This window comes from Enoplosus armatus, chromosome 18 (assembly GCF_043641665.1).
Source record: "Enoplosus armatus isolate fEnoArm2 chromosome 18, fEnoArm2.hap1, whole genome shotgun sequence".
In the NCBI taxonomy this organism is placed as follows: domain Eukaryota; kingdom Metazoa; phylum Chordata; class Actinopteri; order Centrarchiformes; family Enoplosidae; genus Enoplosus; species Enoplosus armatus.
Window position 1 is genome coordinate 12,800,366 of NC_092197.1, and position 12,939 is coordinate 12,813,304.

The following is a 12,939-nucleotide window of genomic DNA, read 5'->3' on the forward strand; positions in this document are numbered from 1 at the left end:
CCCTCATTTGCTTGATAATGTGTTATTTTTATAGCATAGCTACCTCATTCTGCAGTCTCTTGCAACTTCTCTACCTCTGTGCTTCTCTCTAACTCACTCACTCACACAGCAGGTTTGCCCCCCCTCCACCCCCAAAACCTTACACACACCCCTCCACCTTTAATAGCCCGGGCAGCCCGAAAAAATGCCATTTATTGAGCAAACCCATCCAGCGGCCCAGTGCAAACACAGTCCAATAACAAAGCGCCTGAGGGAAGAGAGAGACACTCACTCACAGAGAGAGAAAGAGAGAGAGAGAGAGAGAGAGAGTTCACGGGCCCAAAGGAGGCAGAAGGCCCAGAGAGTAACAGTAAGGTAGTAGAAGGACTGGCTGGCTGTAATGAGTTCTTTGTTTTGTTGTGTGTGTGTGTGTGTGTGTGTGTGTGTGTGTGTGTGGCCCAGCGAGGGTTGGGGGTTGGGTTCAGATAGCTGGTTCCATTTTGGATCCAGTTCCAGGTTGGTGCAAAACACCTGGATTTTGTCCACCTGGAAGTTTTAAGGCTAATGAATCTCTTATCGAATCTTTTGTCTCTCTGCGCTCTCATTTTATTTGCTAGCGAAGAACAAGTAGCAGGTAGCAGGCTTCTCAATTTTAGTCTGTGCTGGTCGTCAGTTATAATGATGACAAATTAAAAGTGACAAATTTTAGAAAGAAAAGTTAAACCAGACCAACAGAGTAGTGAGTCTTCTCTACTGCAACGATCTCGCTGATCTTGTTGTTAATTTCAGTCATCTGAATCTCCAGCTTAAGTTAGAAAGCTACGGCTGTAATTTCAATCTTAAATCTTTGAATTTTAGTTATTTTTTCAACTTCAGTTGCTTTCAAGGCAAAGTGGATGCGGAAAGGGACTCGAAAGGATTTGGGTTTGAAAAGCGGATCCAGGTTTCGCAGAGAGATAAATACAGTTTGTCTGCATCGATGCTTGTGTGATTGAGTAAGAGACACAGACAGAGAGTCTGAGAGACAGAGTGTGTGCGTGTGCGTGCATGCTTCCTGTCTGGAAAAGGACAAGGTATCTCATCCTGTAGTTCTTCATCATCTGCAGCTACAAAAAGCTAATAATGTCTGAGGCGCTTCCTCCCTCACCTCCAGCCTTTCAGCTGCGCAGTGGAAACGACTTCAGGTGTTTTTCTGTCCCCGCTGGAGTGCACTGGTGACTCTTCTCTTCTGGCAAAGGAAAAAAGAGAGGGAGTCCCCGCACTGGATATTACAAGCTCCCAAGTATTTAATGAGGCAATGTTTTGACCGTCAAGGGCTTCCTCAGGATTTTGTCCTGCGTGGGTGCCCAGCTGGGGTTGGATGTCAACACTACCCACCTTATCTGCCTCTCCTCTAGAAGCCAGGGTACATTTAAAATGTCACTAATAATTAGCATCTACAGCAAGCTCGGAGTGGTCACTGAAAGACAATCAACTGAACAACATGACCTCATATGTATCTATCTCTATATTGAAATATATGACAAATAACAAATAAGAAACATCATGCATCTCTAGGTGCATGATGTTTCTTATCATTTGCTTTCATGAAGCTCTCGATATCCAGGATTTCAAGGACATTCAAGAAGCGAAGGACAGGGAATACTACATCCTGCGTATAGCTTAACCCTCAGTGATCCACAATCCTCACTACTGACAGAAAGCCAAGTTTAACTCCATCAAAAGGCAACAAAACCCATTTTCCCAAAGAATCATAAGCTTTTACCTTTCTGTCCACACACACTTAAGCTACACACATTGAACATCCGTGTGCAAGGAGTGCTTGATGGACAGACAGACAGAAGAAAGAAACACATAAACGTAGAAGTCAAGAAATAGCTGGAGGAAAAGAAGAGAGAAAACAAAAAGACTGAGGCTCTAGGAGACGCAAGGGAATAAACTCGACAGTACTGTTCTGTAACAAGGAGGCCGGCTGCTGACATTTGGCATTGATTGTGTTGTTTTATAGGCATCCGTCAGTTAAACCCCTATTGGACAATTACAGAGAGAGCCTGCTTGCTCCTGCGGGTGGTGGGGTTGGACATGACTTTGATCTCTCCCTGCTTTTCCCCTTTACTTGGTGGAAAGCCCGCGGAAACAAAGACGGAAAGGTGATGTGCCTCTAATTGGCTCCAAGCTAAAGGAAACCAGAAGCAGCCGTTTGAGTGGAGCATTAACGGAGAGAGATAGATAAGAGAAAGACAGAAAAGGAAAATGGGGAAAAGGTAGGATGAAGATGAAGAGAAGAAGATTAATAAAGGGAAAGAGAAGAGGGAAGAACTTATAGAAATAAGAGAGACGAGAGGATGCCTCATTGAGTTTTCTAAAAGCCTGGAATATCTACACACTGTGGTGCAGGAGTGAGCAGTGGAAATGTCTCAACAGAATATCACCAATCACACATTATCATAATTCAGTGAGGAAACATCACCATTTCGTCAGTGTTTACTATACTGTGTCCCTTTTAATGTGCCCAGTTTGTGTTCGGCAGCTAATATTTCCGTATAACCTGCTATGCGTACATGCCAGCGATGGTTTGTGAGTGATGATAATCCCCACTGTAATATATAGGACATCGTGCATTAGTGCTGTAATGAGGGCGGCTGTGTTCTATGAGGGGAAATGATAATCTGATTGTTAGCCAGTTTCTAATTCCCAGACTAAAGAGTGGAGATTAAGGTTTACATGTTTGCATGACTAGACAGGTTTCTGTTGCCCTCTAATCCAGAGAGGAGTATCACTGGGCTTTCAATTGTTCATGTGTGCCACAAGGCCAGAGGTTAACCTGAATTTTATGGAAGGAGCATGTTGGCCTCCCATTTTGTACACCTAAAGTTTTCAATGTGTATTCCTTGCATATTTTGCATTCACTTGCCTCTTTAAGTACCGTTTGGTGCTTTTCTACAGTGTGTGTTTTTGTTGTGTTTCACCCCCCCTAAGGGCTCAGATCATGTCGAGCAAAACAAGTCTTGCAAGTCTCAGACAGCTGTATTTTCAAAGATGCAAAGTTCAGACAGCAGCAATATGTGTTATATTTTATGTTTTTTATTGTTTTATTTCTGTGTTAAAAGAGCACTCCAGTGATTTAGTATTGCACCTCCACAAAGTGGGGGGATACCCAAGAGACAGATTAAGAAAGCGGCAGAGATATCCTGACCTTTAGTCATTTACATATATGGGTCAAGAGCCAAAAACATTGGATTCTACACTTCCCATGGCACAGCCACGACTTTCAAATCCCACGGCCACAGTTTGTGAGCTGAATTCTGTAGACTACACGCTGAGATACTCAAGTGACATGACTTTTAATAAGTAATTTTTTTAATAAGACTTTTCTCAGACTTGACAGAGCTCCTCCAGAGCCACAGAAGACGTGATACATCTGTGTCCACGAGCTGTGTTGTACTCCCTGTGACCAGCAAATTGACTTTGACATGTAAAATAGGTGGAATGCTCCTTTAATGTCTAGACTAGAGCACCAGTAAATGGACTAATTCACTCTAAGGGCCCTTCTGGGTCCGTCTGATATTAATCTTCATAGACGCCACTTTGCCTTGTGGTCTCAACCAGAGGCCATTCACCAGGTCTTTCTTTTCCGTCCCATCCCCCCAACTTTAACCTGGCCCCTTAGAGAGCTGGCTGTGATTAACGACCCGTGCAGCTAAGCTAGGATACATAGAAAACCAGAAAACACACACGCACTTACACTACAAGGCCAAGGGCCTGTGGCGAGCGGTTAGCGGTGGACCCTAACTAGCCAGGCTTTCCTGCACTGTGGCCAATCCAGATGACAAGCCCAGCAAAGGGCCATGTCACAGAGAGCCAAGATGGCCGCCGTTCGAAAGGGCAGGCAGTTACACATGGGCAGAATAAAGTCACCAGAATTTATGTTAGGGATTTTCCTTTTTTTTTTTTCACCAGAGGAAAGATTGTGGCTGGATGCTTGGCATCAAGTACACACACAAAGGAGAAGAAATAAACAGAAGCAGGGAGGAGTAATTAACCTTTGGAGGGCTGTGAGTTTGTGTTTGTGTATTTGTATTTGCATGTCTGTCTGCAGCGTCCAATTATGATCATCCAATCTGCTTCCCTTCACCCAAAGGTTAGATTGAATGTCCCAGGCCTCAAACTAATGCACAGTGGACACACACACACGCCATCTTTAAAACCGTTTTTTCCACACACATCAAACACACAAACACACTCACATAAAGAGATCCACGTTTGAGTGTAGGGCGGAAACTGGCGGCTCCAGCCCCACAAAACCGAGCCAAGCAGTTTGACTCTTACTGGGTAGCTGCTGGAGCGGCTCCACCCTCCCGCCCACTGCCAACTGAGCAATGCCACGCCAGCCTCGGTGCCAGGCTACAGCAGAAACACGGGACGCGACACCACCAGACAAGACGGAGTGCCATGCTCTGAAATACACACTGACAAGCAAACACTTCACAGCCACATCACATTTACGAGTGTTTACATTTGAATCATTCAGCTGGGATTTTTTTGCCAGAAAATTTTGATCATGACCATGTAGTTTAGTGATGTTATACATGTGGTGACAGGATTATAGAATGTAGAATATTGTTTGGATCTTTTGTTTTTATTTGATCACTTAAAGTTGTATTTCATACAAATAGACAACTGGTGATAGAAAGGCTGTTTTAGTAATGCAAGTCTAAAAGCACTCGGCTAGTTGTGTCACATTAAAAGTGAAACTAACTCAGATCTTAAATGAGTCAACAGGCTTTTCCCTTTTCCTCAGAACTTCCATAACTGATCCCAGCAAAGGGAACAAAGGGGCCGTTTTGTGCCTGCATAATTGGTCTGAGCAGGTTGCACCAGCCCAATGAAAGGCTGAGCTGAGCACCCAGCTGGCAAGAAAGGCAGATCCCCCCCCCCCCCCCCGCCCTCTTGTACCTCCACCTCTTCTTCTTATCCTCCCATGCTACTCTCCCCTCCTTTCCGCCACTCAGGGCCTGACTGTGAACCTGCAGCTCCTGTGTGTCGGCTTGGGGGTAACTGAGGTTTTCACTGCCAAGCTCACTCAACAGCACAGACTCAACAAGCCTTTTTAAGAGCTACAGTCACACACACATCCCCTCCCCTCCTCCCTCCCTCAGTGTGAAAAGGGGGTCATTGTGCCACGCTGGACTACTGTTAAGCATGTGTGGTTGGCCGGAGGTACCACTGACAAAATCTCTCTCAGAGTCTCGTGAGCTGTCTCTACCCATTATTCCTTTTCATCTTCTGCCCCCCCCCCCCGCATATTGCACACATGGAAATACATTCTAAATCACATGGTGCAACTACTGCACACACACATAAATGCTCAGAGAGGAAGAAACACATACACAGCCTCAGAGCCTCAGATCCTCTCTGGCAGCCTGCTCACACTCTGGCATTGCTGCTGCAGACCGGCATCTCCACTGATCGCCTGCTTGTTACAGGATTTACGCAGAAAATCCCCTGAGACAGAGTAACACACACACACACACACACACACACACAAGCAACACACTCAACTCTGACTTCCGAGGAAGTAAGCACGCGTGTATGTTTCACATTTTGACGTTATGCAACAAATATATTTAGCAAAATACCCAGAAAACACACACCGAGCGGCATTGATATGACATCATCCAATTTAATCTGCCAAGGTCCCTCAGGGACACCAAGCCCTTTCCTCAGCCACACACACTCACATGCTATAAAACATACAATAACACACACACACACACACACACACACACACACACATACACACACACACACACTCCCCAGTAAGGTTTGATCTGATGATTTGTAGGTTGAAAGACATACAGGTTTAAACTGGGCTGAATATGGTTGGAAAGTTGAAGTTTTTTAGACTTTTCAGTCACTTTGAGAACCGTTAGTAAGGTTGCGTGAAATAAAGTCCTTCCAAAGTTCTTAGTAACTATTAGCTAGTTTCAAACTATTTACTAAATCAGTTGACACCATTCAAATTTGAGAAATGTCTTAACTAGTAATGTGTAAATTGGCTATGAAACATACAAGTACTAAGCCTTTGTAAATGTACTACTTACTTTGTTTTATTGATATATGCCTTTATGAAGGAATATGTGTTTCAGAGTTTGTAGTATTCATATAGTTTAGAATGAGTGTAAAATATCAGATAATACTAACCTAGCTGATATTAGCCTATTAGGTAATTTAGCAAAACGTTATTAGTGTAACGTTTTGTAATTTTAGGCGTGTTGTGTTAAATCTTGTATCTTGTTCATCTATAAAATGAAGTGATGAATAACCCTGAGACCAGAGAGGTTGAAGAAAGAGAGCTAAGAGGCTGAAAATACAGCCGCTGACAGGAGCCAGCTGAGGGAGGTGGAGGGTGTGGACAATACAACCATTGAAGCCTTCTCGGGTCTGTCCCGTTTTGGCATCCCCGCCCTCAGAGACACAAACCCACAGGTATTCCCCTGGCTTGAAGGCATATTTCCCAAATGAATCAATGGAAACAGCATACGGAGAAACATGCCACAGTTTCATCAGTGAAAGCACCCTTTCTTCAATGAACTGACCTCACTAAAACTTTCAGCGGGTAATATGTGTGGGGTTTGGTTTGGATCTTAATTCAACTATTTCTCCCACCTCTCCCTACAGTGTGTGTGTGTGTGTGTGTGTGTGTGTGTGTGAGAACATTTTGATTTGCTCTGTTGGTTTCATTTTATTGCACCTTTTCTGCTTCTTCCAGCACAGCACAGACCTTCTGCTCATTTTGAAAACAATTTTCATGTTCTACATTGTAATAAGACTTTTCCTCACTTTTGCAGAGGTTTGCTTGCAGGAAGAGATGAAAAACGGAGTCACGGCGACGTGAAAGAGACTCGCCAGTCATCTTAACTCGGCACGAATGATCAAATGCTTGACGTAACAGTGCTCGTGTTTGTTTGGTTCAGTTCAAAAAATTAAGTTTGGCAGCTGACGGTTGTGCCTCCAAACATGTTTTTGCTATTTTGTTCTCGAGCCCGAGCCTAGCTTTCACTTGCCAAGCGTCTCCGCTTTCCCACTGAATGACACTCGAGGGAGATATCTTCATTTTAATCTTTCAACTGATTTTGTCATTCTGTTTTCTGTCATAGTCACACAGACCCGCTGTAGACGTTTCATCCTCAAAACCCATCCAACATTAAATAAACAAAACACAACATGAAGCAATTACTACTGTTGTTGGCATGCAGAGAAGAGAGGAGAAGAATCACTATAGATCAGAAGAGCTCTGCCAGACTGTGTGACTCCTCCACAGAGAGACATTGACGTGTCCAGACTCGGGTCAGCCACTGGCAGGAAACATCCTTCCTCTATGATCCAGTCTGACCAAGCTGCAGCACAGGAACACATACATGCACAGCCCTATTGCTGAAGGTAAGGCAGCCTCAAGGTATAAGAGTAAACATCAAGTGTGTGTGTCTTTGTGTGTGAGCCTGAGTCTGTGTGTTTCTGTTACGCAACGGGGAAGAGTTCTTCCCATCTGTGCCTCTCTGCAGCCCCCGCATCCCTGACCAATGAAGCGAGAAACGACAGCTCTGCCTTGCACTCTGCCTCCCTCAGTCTTCCTCACAACGCCATCCCACTCTTCATTATATTCATCAGCCGCCCACCAAAAACACACACACACACTCTCGACTCTTCTTCCCTTACTATCCTACCCTCTGCTCTGGTTGGCTAAAATGATGGCCAAAATGATGCAATAGTCATCGTCATCATCACCTTCACTGTCAACATCATGGCTGTCTGCCCTTAGCTTAAAACCCCCAACTAGAAAACAAGAGCACTCTGCAGGGTGTCTAACCAACATTTTTACTTCTTATGCTCAAATTCCAGATTATCCCACTAAATGCATCACCGTCTGCAACACACACACACACACACACACACACACACACACACCCCCTTCCCTCTATCCTCCATCTCTGTCCCTGCTCTTCCGGCTCGCCTAACTCCCCACAGGGCTCAGTGTTGTGGAAAAGATGTTAAAACAAAGACAGCAGACAGTGCAGCGATAATCCTAAACATAGCAGCTGGGGAATTAGCTAGCCATTTGCTGGGGACTCGCTATCTGGGTTTTTTGCTGCTAAACATGCACAATCTTAATTGCTGTTAGAGCTAAGAATGTTTGCATTGTACCTCATTATTGGTGGTGTTTGCCTTGTTTATTACTTGTCATCTGGGAGGGAATGGTAATTAAAAAGGGAAGATGTCTTTCACTTTTACTGCACATACGTCCGAAACGGTTTTCCGGACAGGAATGCGGTCCTGCACTTTGATGATTGCATCCTGTCTGGAAAAAACATTTGAGATGATTCCACCAGGGCCACTGTGTCAGTGGTTCTATTGAAATAAATGAATTATAGATGCACAGAGACCTGTTCTCTGTTCAGGGTATTTAGGCAATGAGCAGTATCGTGTTTCACATAGTAATGCTACCCAGAATGATGGCAGTAATGTCTGTAGCACTGAATCACATATTACAGCAGCAAAGCATTAATGTTATTAAGCCTTCACATTACTTCAGTTAGCTATAACCTTATTGCTGCTCACTGTTTATCTCTACCTCACTACCTTTTCCCAGTGCATCCTGGCACTGGAGCGGCCGTGTGATGCCTGCACCCTGCTGCCTGTCTGGTCCAGCAGGGCACCAGTCCCAAATCTGTTACAATGTAGTGGGCGCCAAAACACTACTCACTTCCACAGCAGAAATCCAGAGAGAGAGACACTCAAAATGCGCAGCCAACTGCACCTTGGTAAACAACACTCAATGTCTAAAAAAAATATGTCAAATATTTGAACTACCCGAGCAGTGTTTGGTTTTACTTCTTGTGAGCTGGCACGGCCTCTACAATGGAAACTTTGCTGAGGAATTACAGCTAGCTAAGCCCTCCTAATGTGCTTTCTTTGAGCAACACACTCCACTGTTGTTGGGCTTGAGCCTGGCAGCCAAGTTAGCCAAGTGCCCATGCCTTTAGCTCCAGGCTGCACATCTATCTGCTAGCTGCTGTTCTATTACAGGTGCCGTGGCTCGAAGGCTGCAATTTAGCGGTTAGGGATATTGCACATAATTGTTTGGAGAGACTAGAGGGGATTTCTTTTGTCCTGGTTTGTGCTAAAAGCTGGTGAGGAGTTTCGGGGAATTGTCTTCTTCTCTGTCAGAGAGAGAGACAGGCGGGCAAACAGACACCTGTGATTAGAATTCCATACTCAGAGCCGCAGGAGTCGTCTGAGAAAGGCTAGACCTGCACTTTCAACCCAGACTGACCGCATTTATTGTTCACCCACCCAACTGACATTCCAGGAATAAGCAGAGGTGGATCTTTCATCTGTCTCCCACACAAGGCCATCCAAAGGACACATAGTCCTGCATGCTAGCGTGCACACACACACACACACACACACACACAAACACACACACAAGCACGCACATACTATCAGTCACGTCAATGTTTGGCTGCTTTGTGGTTTTAAGAGGAAAGACATATTACGTGGAGAGGAGGCTAAAAATGCAAAAGAAAAGATGCCGACATAATTCCAGCATGACTACACTCACTCAGGCTTTCATTCATCTTTCCTTCCTCCACACACAACCAGACATACTCGGTTTCAGTGTGGGCTCTGAAATGTCCTTTGCAATCCAGCCCACCTATCCTCCACTACAACAAAGATTAGAGACAGCAACCACCACTCACCTAGGTGGTCTCCATGGAAACTGTTGTCGTGGGATGTTCTACCATGGGGCACGAGGTCATGATGGGCAGCAGGTGGCCAGATTTGACCGGTCTTGCGAACGCTCACAATAGTGGCTTCAGACATGACCACGTGGCCTCCCTGCTGCCGGTGGTGACGCTTCTGGGACTGCGGCGTCGGAGGGCTGCTGCTGTCAAAAGAGTGCTGGGAGTTCTGGGAGTTCTGGGACGGCGAGCGGCTCTTCTCTCTAAAGGGCCGGCGGAAGGCCGTGGTGGGACTGGGCGAGACGTGGCTGGACTGGCCTGAGGAGAAGTCCTCCTCGCTGGACGTCAGGTTCTCGTTGGAGCTGCAGTCCGGCGTGTAGCCACCGCCTCCACCGACATCCTCAAAGCTCCCCGGGGAGTAGGAACGGCGTGGCCAGGTTAGAAGGTGGTCATCACCGCCCCCAAGGTCTCTCATTGTGACTCCACTACCACCTCCACCACCACCTCTCCCATCTCCACCGCCACCTTCGCCCATCATCACCCCACCAACGTAGACACTGGAGTAGGCCTGGAACTCAGAGGGCTGCCAAGGAGGGGGTGGAGGTTTGCCACCATTGGCCCTCCCTGAATGTCGCTGGTTGGGTTCCCCGTCTTCATATTCTGCATCATAGCCGCAGGTGCTCTCAGTGGACCGGCCTCTATACACTGGCCTGGCACGGAGCTCCCCTGCCACTGTTGCTAGGTTACCTGGGAGGGAGTGAAGGGATCTCTTTCGCTCCATCTGCATGGCCTGGCTGCCCAGGGTGCTGATCTTGTCTGAGACGTCACGGTCGTTGACCCTGACCAGACCCCGCTCGTGGTGGAACTCCATGTTGGAGTAGAACGGCGGTGGTGGCGGCGGCAGCTGCTTCTCCTGGCCCTTCGCTACATCACCCGCGGAGTGAGAGTTGGCTCGTTTGATCCTCTCAAAGTTGGACCTCAGAGCTGCCACGCCAAGCCCCATCCCCAGCTTGTCCTTGGGGTCAGAGGGCAGGTCTTTGTCTGGGGGCGGAAGGTTGGGCCTGCGGGGGGAGACGGAGATGCCACCTCTTTGCTTGGACGGCGAGAGGCCATCAAGGTTGTCGCAGGATGTCGACTCAGCCTGCTGGGGTACCTCAAAGGCTGACTCCAGGCCATCTCCGTGGGAGGCTGACTTCCTGGCTGGTGGAGGCCTGGGTTTGGACCTGCCAGTTCCATCTCCAAGAGGCTGATAACGGCTCCTATCACCAACGCCACCACTACAACCACCATACCCTCCTCCTACTATCACTCCAACTCCACCAGTCTCCTGCATGTGCGGCTGCTGGGACTGGGACTCCGCGCCCTGTGTGGCCGCGTCCACCCCCTCGTTCAGCGGCGTCTTCCTGAAGCCCCACCGCTGCTTGTCATAGCTCTTCCTCTCCTTGGCCAGGAGGGTCTGCAGGTAGATCATGCGGAAGCGCTCCTTGTTCACCTCCTGCTCCAGGCGCCTGATGGACGCTTTGCACTTCTCCAGCTCCTGCTCGATACCGCCGACAGACCGCAGCTCCATCTTGGGGGGCTCCGACTCGGGGAATTGCGCCTTCCACGCTTCGATGAAACCAACCGGCTCCACCATAATATGCTTAATTTATTTCTGAGACCGACCCCGGTTCAAACACACTGGGTGAATGATGCCAAGGGCGCACCGCTAGTCCCGTTTCAGTCCAGTTCGCCACAGACTCCTTCTCGACAACAATGGCCGCCTACAGTTAGAAAGCGCTGACAGTGTTTATAACAGGCCTTTAGGTAACCCGTTCAGAAACACACAGTCTAATTGCTGACACTTGCCGTGGGTTGCGCAGATGCAACAATGCATCCCATTCTGAACAAGAGAAACCGGCTGCTCAGTCAGAGGAGTAGCTGGGAATGTGTGAGCCATAAAAAGGAATAACAAGCTGTAATAGAGCTCGTCTTTCTCATGCATTATTCCAGAAAAAGGCCACTTTAAGAAGAAGAATTAAAAAAAATTAAAAAAAAATCTCAGTCTCGACACAATAACAGCATCTGTCTTGGCGGGGTGACACGGGTGATCTGGCTCCCACGGAGAGAGAAAAGAGAGGAAGAAAGTGTTTTAATCCTGCTAGGTTTACTCACTGTCTGTGTCTACTAGTCCGGGTTTGTCAGCGACAGCAGGTCCGCTCACTCTTGCCCATTCATACGGCAGTAATCCCAGGTGCTGCTGCCGCCGCTGCCGCTGCTGCTGCTCCGGACCAGGCGCCTTTGTACCAGCAGCGCTCAAGGAGAAAGGATAAAAAGCGCAAAACACAAGCGACGACAACATCTGAGTTTCTCAGAGGACGAGATCAAGCTGGTGGGATCCGGTGTAAGCACATGAATTGTTTCGTTATCCCATTTTTTTCCACGGCACGTACGTGGTGTTGTTCTTTTTGATGTTGTTTCCCAGGTTTATCCCGTTTCTTCGGCCGCGATGGTGCCGCTGTGTGCGCTCCCATCTCAGGCCAGCAACACTGGAAGGGCTGCAAGAATGGGAGGGACCAGAGTGACAGGGAGCCTGCTGGTTAAAGAGACAGAGCACAGAGGCACTCACCCCTCACCTGATTACGAGTCCTGGTTCATTTTCTGCCTTTGAAGTGTAACACTTCAAACTTATTTTAATACCTTAAGTTTTAACGGAGTCTTTTGCATAAGCAGCCTGGGCTTATGTTTTTTTTCCCAGCTGTCACAGTGCTGGAAAACCCTGCAAACATTTGACTCGTCTCTTTATTTTATTGGAGTTGCATGATAGCTGGTTTGTCTTATTCAGGCAGCAACATGCAGCCTACAAATCCTATATTACCACAGCTACATATTACAGCCTGCAATTTTATATATATATTTTATATATCCTTACAAATGTCTTCAGAAACAGTAAGCTATCACTACTCCCAATTATTAATGAAGATCATTTCAGTATATATTACTTCTGGGTTCCTTTAAAAGCCAGTGACTGTACCTGTCAAGCAGGTGTTACAGAACATGTTGGTGCCGCATCTTCGGCCCAACGCTGCCCCCTGGTGGAGTAATATATATATATATGTGTGATTTTTTTCTACTTTACAGACAGCTGCTCCTCTGTTGACACCAACCTCACCTCTTATCTAAAAATATCTTTAAAGATCTCAGTGTAGGACTCTCCTAAACTGTTTACCCAGTTTTA

General features: G+C 46.9%; 1 protein-coding gene across 7 annotated transcripts in view; it reads right to left on the minus strand.

Moving 5' to 3' along the window:
- The window catches only part of bcr (BCR activator of RhoGEF and GTPase), a 76,418-nt gene extending 65,060 nt beyond the window's left edge, over window positions 1-11,358 (minus strand). For 2 of the 7 annotated variants that reach the window (XM_070924287.1, XM_070924288.1), the window contains exon 1: window positions 9,741-11,358. In XM_070924287.1, the coding sequence (XP_070780388.1) occupies window positions 9,741-11,358 (1,618 nt within the window). The remainder of the gene's footprint in view (window positions 1-9,740) is intronic. The other 5 variants (XM_070924292.1, XM_070924293.1, XM_070924289.1 and 2 more) reach the window with 5 other exon arrangements.
- Window positions 11,359-12,939: the final 1,581 nt, after the last annotated feature.